The sequence below is a fragment of the Budorcas taxicolor genome, chromosome 5 (assembly GCF_023091745.1).
Source record: "Budorcas taxicolor isolate Tak-1 chromosome 5, Takin1.1, whole genome shotgun sequence".
Taxonomy (NCBI): domain Eukaryota; kingdom Metazoa; phylum Chordata; class Mammalia; order Artiodactyla; family Bovidae; genus Budorcas; species Budorcas taxicolor.
In genome coordinates this window covers 88,501,897-88,509,984 of record NC_068914.1, presented here as the reverse complement: position 1 = coordinate 88,509,984, position 8,088 = coordinate 88,501,897, and the positions used below count along the sequence as shown (strand labels likewise).

General features: G+C 44.7%; 1 protein-coding gene across 1 annotated transcript; it reads right to left on the bottom strand.

Annotated features, from left to right (window-relative positions):
* Window positions 1-2,199: 2,199 nt before the first annotated feature.
* LRRC10 (leucine rich repeat containing 10) lies at window positions 2,200-3,105 on the bottom strand. The gene has a single exon (XM_052641485.1). The coding sequence runs from the start codon at window positions 3,103-3,105 to the stop codon at window positions 2,200-2,202; it is 906 nt and encodes a 301-aa protein (XP_052497445.1).
* Window positions 3,106-8,088: the final 4,983 nt, after the last annotated feature.

The window sequence follows — 8,088 nt, the reverse complement described above, 5'->3', positions numbered from 1 at the left end:
GTAGGTAAGGCATAAGTGTTTGATCACATTGCATTAGTATTTCTTATATTCATGACCAGAGATACTATTCATTGAAAATTTACTGAGAAAGATTTTTTCGTTGTTCTTTTGCTATTTATGGTTTATTCCTTTAAACACGGAGTTACACTGGTTGTAGGTAAGAGTGTCGTGTGGCCATGGTATGACAGTAAAACAGCATATTAAGTAAACATTAGCCATAACCTGCCACACACTGTCAATGTACTTCATACACAGTAATTTGTTTAAACTTGACAGCGCCCCCAAGAGGCAGGAACTTAACCATTTTACTGACAAGAAAACAGGCCCACAGAGAAGTAAGTGACCAGGAAATGACCAAAGTAGGATTTGATCTCAGGTAGTTTGAAGGGACATGCTTTTAACCATATTACAACCTGTGGCTTCCTTGGAAAAAGTGGGCCCCTTACTCTTAGGAAGGGGAGGGAGGGAGGGAGTGAGTGAAAGTTGCTCAGTCATGTCTGGAGTGGGTAGCCTTTCCCTTCTCTGTGGGATCTTCCAACCCAGGAATTGAATCCAGGTCTTGCATTGCAGGCAGATTCTTGACGTCTGAGCCACCAGGGAAGCCCTTAAAAGCGGGTAGAGAATGTCAAAAGAAAGTCACAGCCATTATTAAGGGTGAGCTGTGATGCCGCTCAGAAGAAGGCAGTCTTCCTGGCAGAACGTTTCTAGTATCAGCAGAGTATAGTTTAATTGCAGTCATTAGGAAGAAGTAACTAAATAGACTAAATTCTAGCTTTCTAGTAGAAATCTGGACTCATTGTTAAAGGGGTTAAGTATTTGACGATTTAGTGATTAAAAGGACGCTTTGGCCATCTAATCAATGGGAACTTTACAGACTAGAAGGTGGTGATAGGAAGAGATTATGTGAAACCATGAAACGTCCTCAGATTTAGCAAGAAATATTTGTGGAAGGAAAACAGGAAAATAGTCTTAAATCTAATGTTTTAGAACTCAACTTTCCTGGATTAAGATGCTTTCATGGGGAGCGTGCTTTCTAAAAGCTAACGTTTTCAAGACACTTGCCTGAAAGAGTTCAAGGACAAAAAGGATTGTGTTATTAAACTACCCATTGACAGCAGTTTCTGTAAAGTTGACATATTCATGGGGAGAAGAAAAGGTCATAATTAACATATTAATACTTCAAAGACATAGCAGCTTGAATACCGAGGTTTATACATGGACCACCAAAAGAGTCTATACAAAAACAAATCAGGGAAGGCAGAGATGCTGGGGCTGAAGAGGCAGACATTTCCTATATGTACACTACAACCTGCCATTTTTTCAAGCGAACAGATTTTGCACAACTTTTTACCTAATATGATTCTGGAAATGTCCCTGCATGCACAGGGATTTAATTCAACCGTGGTTCATTACTGTTAAGTAAACAGTAGGATTCTGTTCCACTGAGGCAACTAGTTACACCTTGGCTTGATTTTAATGAGACCACCCTGCCAAAGAGGTTCTATTTTCTAGATGCCTTTCAGCATTGCCAGTGACAGTAAACAGATGGGAGTGGACCTTCGGTCAGATCTTTACAAGGAAAATGAGTGAAATCAGCATGAACCCCAGTCAAGTTCAAAGTGGCAGCTGGACTCCAGCAGGGGTGTCAGCAGCCACTGAATTGCAGGGGAAAAGCTTCATCTCCAGCCTTTGCAACAGTAAAGAGTTTCTGTGAATCTAACTGACTAGGTAGGCATGTCATTTTTAAGTAACCTGAATATTTTAAGTAACATGAATATTTTCATGCCATTTATGGTCGTTCATAGTAGGTCATTCATGAAAATACACCCAGCAGAGGACTGGAGACAGGCCACCTGAATTGTTAGATGAGTTCTGTAACTTAGACCTGATTCGAGAAGCCGTGGGCCTCACGACCAGCCAGTTCTAGAGACGGGGAGGCCAGAGTATCCAGCCTTTTTTTCCGGTGTTTCAAAATACCTGTTTGGAGAGGCTGATTTTCTTGCAAAGAAGTTCCCTTTGGGAGAGATGTTCTTGGCCAAGAGTGTTTTCTTTTTGTGGGTTAGGCATTCCATCTGATGCTGTCCATTTGCCGCTGGCAGAGATGCCCCACATGGCCCAGAGCAATCCTCTGCACTCGAATGGAGCGATCTCCAGAAGATGCTGGAGTTGTCCTTGGCTTTGACCTGCAACTGAAGCGTCTCAGGAGTTGGTAGGAAGAAGTGGAGGAGGCAAGGCAGGTAGCTGCGCCTCCTGGCTTTCCTCCCTGGCCAATGCGTAGCGTCTGGCTTTTCTAGGGTCAGGCTCTGGGGTCTCCTCTGCCCATCTTCCCACTCGACGCACCCCTTTGGCCACCTTGGGTGCATTCCTGCAAGGATTGTGGTCGTAGATGACCAGCTTCAGGCTTGACAGGTGGGCCAGGCTGGGGAAATAGCGGATGCTGTTCCAGTCCACATCGATTACCTCCAGGAAAGGCATGTGAAGCAGCACAGGGGGGAAGTCTGTCAGCAGGTTACCCGAGAGCCAGATGGTCCTCAGCTCCCGGAGGCGCTGGAGCTGGCCTGGCAGCAGACGCAGGGCGTTGGAGCCAGCGTGCAGCGTCTTAAGGAGACTCAGCTCACAGACCACCTCCGGCAACTTCGTGAGATAATTGGCCTCGACCCACAGGGTCCGGAGATTCTGGAGCAGGCTCAGCTCCCTGGGGAGATCACAGAGTTTGTTGTTGCCCAGGTAGAGGATACAGAGCTGTTTCAAGGTACACACCACCTGTGGCAGAGCCTTGAAGTTGTTGAAATCCAGGGCCAGAATCTGCAGGTTCTGCAGCTGCCCCAGCTCTGGAGGCAGGCTGTTAAGGCGGTTGTCGCTCAGGTAGAGCTTGACCAGCTCCTGGAAGGAGCATACATGCACAGGGAAGCGGCATAGCTGGTTCCCGCTCAGATCCACCATCCTGTCCAGCGGCATCTCCTGGAGGTCTCTGGCCACGTAGTTCTGGCAGCGGTCAGCAGGGATGAAGGCCACGAAGGCCCTGATGGTGTTCCCCATGGCAAGCCGCAGCTCACCAACCACAGGGCTGCTGCTTCTGCCCTGAGGCGTGTCTTCCCCTCTCATTATAACCTGGGGATTGCGTGACAAAAGCCAGTCACTTCAACAGAGAAAAGTGCTCCTGATAGCAACTTGAGTGTCCGGTGACAGCCAGGGTCCTGGAGGCGGGGTCTCACACACTTGCTTTCCGTTCTCTAAACCCCAATCCTCTTTACGTTTGTTGTTTGTTTCAAACTGAAAATAGCTTCACTGTTTTTTCTAATGATAAAACATTGGGACATTACATAAAGGTGTAAAAGAAGAAAGTAAAAAACTCCCAGTCACACCCATCAGAGATGAATACTGTAAACATTTTAGCAGACGTCCTCCAGCCTTCTTGCTACAAGTAATCAATTTGTTTTAAAAAATTTCATATACTATTTATGAGTCATTTTTTTATCATGAAATATGAACATATTTTTATGTTTACAGGTATCTATGTAATTAAACACCTGTAAATCATTCTATTATATGGATGCACTGTTATTTGAACAGGTTTCTTGGGCATCTTGGTTGCTTACAATGTGTCACTATTATATATATATCCTTGTACATACAGTGTGAGCAGTTATCCACTAATTTCTTTAGGAAATGTCCTTAGAAGTCACTGGGTCAAAGATAGGTATCCTTTAAAGGCTCTTCATTGGTGTATCTGGACTAGTGTATACACTCCACAAGTGTCCATTTTCTTATTTCTTTTTTCTTTGTTGTTGTCCAGTTGCTATGTTGTGTCTGACTCTTGTGTTACTTTATGGTCTACAGCATGTCAGGCTCCTCTGTCCATGGGATTTCCCAGGTAAGAATACTGGAGTGGGTTGCTATAGTTTTCCACACTTAGACAATTTATCTTCGACAAAAGACAAGTAGAAAAGCAGCAGAAAGAGAAGAACCAGCCTTCTAAAGCTTAAGTATAACGAGGATGTATTCCAGCAGTGCACCTGTATCGGAGTGGCTCATCAAAGGTTTGTGCTTCCTTCCGCAGAATGAAGCTGTGGGAAATAGCTGTCCATCTGGAACATTTCCTAGCACTAATCTAGGGCAGTTAGGCTAATTTTGGCCAATGGAATGACCAGAAGTGATACAAAATATTTCTAGGCCTGGTTTATTTAAAACAAACCTCAACTTTCTCTGTACTCTTTCTGCATCAAACACCCAGGGTGACCCTAGAAGCCACGAGTATGTGGGATTCACATGGTAAAGTTCTGGGTGTCCTGGATCTCTGCCTCCCACATACACTTCCACCAGTGGGTTTCGGTAAATGAGAAGCTTTCAATTATGTTAGGGCATCAAGAGCTAGGGGCTTATCTCTTACATTATCCCAAAGAATAGAGCAATCTATAAATCTATATATACTGATGTGCAAAGATATTTATGATAAATAAAGGCAAAAAAAACCTTCAGAAGTTTTTTAACCATCCCATCTGCAAAAAAATATGCATATATTCTTGCTTATGCACAAAGTATCTGTAAGACATAACAGTGATTACCTCTAGGGAAGGGAATCTGAAGGTTTGGGGTGATAGGAATGCTGACTCCCATTTACACCTCTTGTACTGTTTGATTTTTTAAAAACTACATACATCTACTACTTCCAAAAACTATATTCCAAAAGAAATGGATTGCTTCCATTTCCAAAAGAAAGGAGTTGTTTCCATTTATAACAGCCTGCTTGCTCTCTATAGAGTGTTAGGGTTTGCGGGAAGAGCTGACACACCATTTAACTTCCTGCATGGGCTTCCCAGCTGGCTCAGTGGTAAAGAATCCACCTGCCAATTCAGGAGACGTGGGTTCACTTCCTGGGTTGGGAAGATCTGCTGGAGAAGGAAATGGCTACCCACTCCAATATACTTGTCTGGGGAATCCCATAGACAGAGGAGCCTGATGGGCTACAGTCCATGGGGTTGCAAAAGAGTCGAACATGACTGTGACTAAACAGCAACAACAAATGCCTTTCCTGCTAAATCGCTTATAACAGATTAACTGAGCAGTAGAGGCGCATCCCGTGGGAATGGCCGTTGTACAGAGCTATTTGGTGACGTAGCATCACTACTCACCGTCTTTCTTCTCAGTCGAGACTAAAGCCGGTGTCCTTGGACTCTACACATTGAATGTCAAGAGCTCTTATCTTAGGCCCTCTCTTTGCTTTGATGACTTGCCCTGTAATAACTAGCCTCTCAACAGGTACTGGGCTTTGGCTCTATATTTAGCATGGTCAGTGGTGACCACAAATGGTCATAAAGCTGCTGCCCTTATATGACAGGGATAATAATGACTGCTGCCCACTATTAGTTATAACTAAATGCTAAGCAGCATGCTGGTGCTTACATATATTGTCTCTTCTCACAACCTCTGCCAGGTAAAGACTTTTTACCTCAATTTTCAGATGAGAAAACTCAGGTTTAAGATGAGTCTCATTGAGCACCTATTGTGTTTAGATGCAGGGAATCTAGTAGCTAATAGATAAGACCCTGATCTCACAGAGTGTACAGTTCTATCAGAGTGGAGTTAGGTCACACCAGCTGACAAACTGCCCTTATACACACTTCCACTCAGCACTTCAGTGCCAGCCCCTAAATATGAGCAGGTAGCTAAGGATAACCGCACATGAGACAAGCCTTCTACATGAAAGATGGAGACTGAAATAAACAGAGAAAAGAAACCAAGAAACAAAAACAATGGCGAGAGCAGAAGAAAATCTTAACTAATTTTCTGCAGTGTTTTCAGAGAGTTAGCTCTAACACTTGTGTGCTGGTTACAGCATTATTAGCTCATTTAATTCTTACAGCAACCCTAAAATGTAGGCAGTTGTAAGAGAACAGAACATACATATGTATTGGTTTCTACCCCTGCTTTCTGGTACAGAGCTGCTAAAGCCCTTATAAATTCCCTTCCTGTGTGATAAGACCGCAAGGAGCATCTTTTATTTATTTATTTTTGGCCGTGCTAGGTCTTCGTTTCTGCTCAGGCTTTTCTCCGGTTGTGGAAGGGGGCAGTACTCTCTAGTTGCACACTGCAAGCTGCTCACTGCGGTGGTTTCTCCTGTTGTGGAGCACGGGCTCTAGCACATGCGGGCTTCAGTAGCAGCAGTATGAGGAATCAGTAGTTGCAGCTCCCGGGCTCTAGAGCACAGATTCAATAGTTGTGGCACACGGGCTTAGTTGCTCTGAGGCACATGGGATCTTCCCAGATCAAGGATTGATCCTACATTGGCAGGGGATTCTTTACACTGATCCACCAGGGAAGCCCACGAGGAGCACCTCTTGTTCTAATATTTGGTCTTTGAACCCATCCAGACACAGGGTTCCTACAACTTTTGTGAATTCCTAAGTGATAAGAACACTGGGAACATAGTCGTTCTAACGAGGAACTCTGGGTGGGATCCTCGGTGGCTGCTGGATATGGGCTGGTCACTGGAAAAACCCAGTCACGATTGGAAGCTTGGAATGTTCATCCCCACTCCTTCATCTTCCAGAGAAGGCAGAGACGCTGGAGATGGAATTAGTGATGGATCATGACTATGTGAGGAAATTCTTCATAAAATCCAGGGATTAAGGGGCTCAGGGAGCTTCCAGGTGGGTGAAAACGTCCATACCGGGAGGATGACACACCCCACCTCCATGAGGATAAAAGATCCTGTGCTCAGGACTCTTCCAAACCTTGCCCTATGTGTGTCTTCATCTGATTATTCATTCTTTGTCATATTCTTTAACAAACTGGTAAACCTAAGTGTTTCCCAGAGTTCTATGAGCTGCTGGCAGAAGGGTGCATTGCTGTGCCAGGGGAATGCAGTGTGGAGCGTCCTCAAAGAGCCTCTGGGAAACGGCCAGCATTGAATATCTGCCATAACAGAAGGCAAGTTTCTGCCAAAGGAGAATTATTGGGTTGGCCAAAAAGTTCGCTCGGGTCTTTCTGTACCATCTTCTGGAAAACTCCAATGGAATTTTTGGCCAACCCAACAAAACTGTACCTGGAGTGAAGGAAATCACTTCACCCTCCTGCTGGGCCCAACCGCTAGCAGGTCAAGGGGTAGGAGAGGGGGAGGAAAAGGGGAAGTGGAGTCAAAAGAGAGAAAGAAAAGACATGTACCTTCTACCTCCAGTGCCAGCTCCTTTTTCTTTGGTGGTCCCCAAGCCACAGGCCAGGCCACAGATGGGCAGAAATAAGTGTTAAACTGGATGAGATATTAAAGTGTTGATACAGACTTGGCTAAACATTTCAATATCTCAAAGTGTCAAGAAAGCTGTAGGATCTGCCCAAGATGCAGTCTGGAGGTTGGGATAGGAATATGCACGGTGTGTGTGAAAAAAGAATATGGCTAATCTTTACTACACTCTACTGGATTCCTTCACTACACTCTAGCGGATTCAGCCCCCATGATAAACTGGTATGAAATGATCAAAGTGGCCCCTAGCAAAACAGCCTGAATCAAAAGGACAATACATTCTTGGGCACAAATATACACATCTCGTAGAAAAGACCATCCTTGTTGCCAAAGACATGCAAACGACTCTTGAAAACAGAAAACAGAAATTGCTTTGTGTTCCAGTAATTCGTTTTGAGGTGCAGCTGGTATTTCCTTTGTTAGAACTCACGGGAACCATGGTGCTGGATGCTGAGAAGTCCAAAACCAGGGTCCTGGGCCTTCATGAAGAGTGGTCCAGAAGCAAGCTCATCTCTTTCAAGCCTGAAACCAAGTGCAAACTCATGTCTGACCGTGTGCACCTGTTGGCTTTCACTCCAGACTCCTCCACTGAGGTGTCTGCACAAAAATTTGGTCCAGAACTAACTGATGTTGGGTCTTCAGATACTTCAAGTTTCAGTTCTAGTATGAGGGTTCTTAATTTTAATGCAGTAGAAACCATCTTTGGATGATTCAGTGAACAGGAATTTCCAACAAGGTGTTAGGATGTGCTCACAGGCTCCCTGAGTATCCTGAGGGGCCTGGCTTGGATGCTGCAGCCGGAATCATGTCCTAACTCAGTGCAGAACTGGCACTCCTGGGCTCAATCC

Coding starts and splice junctions, on each gene's coding strand:
- LRRC10 (XM_052641485.1), bottom strand. CDS start 3,105: ATGAGAGGGGAAGACACGCCTCAGGGCAGAAGCAGCAGCCCTGTGGTT.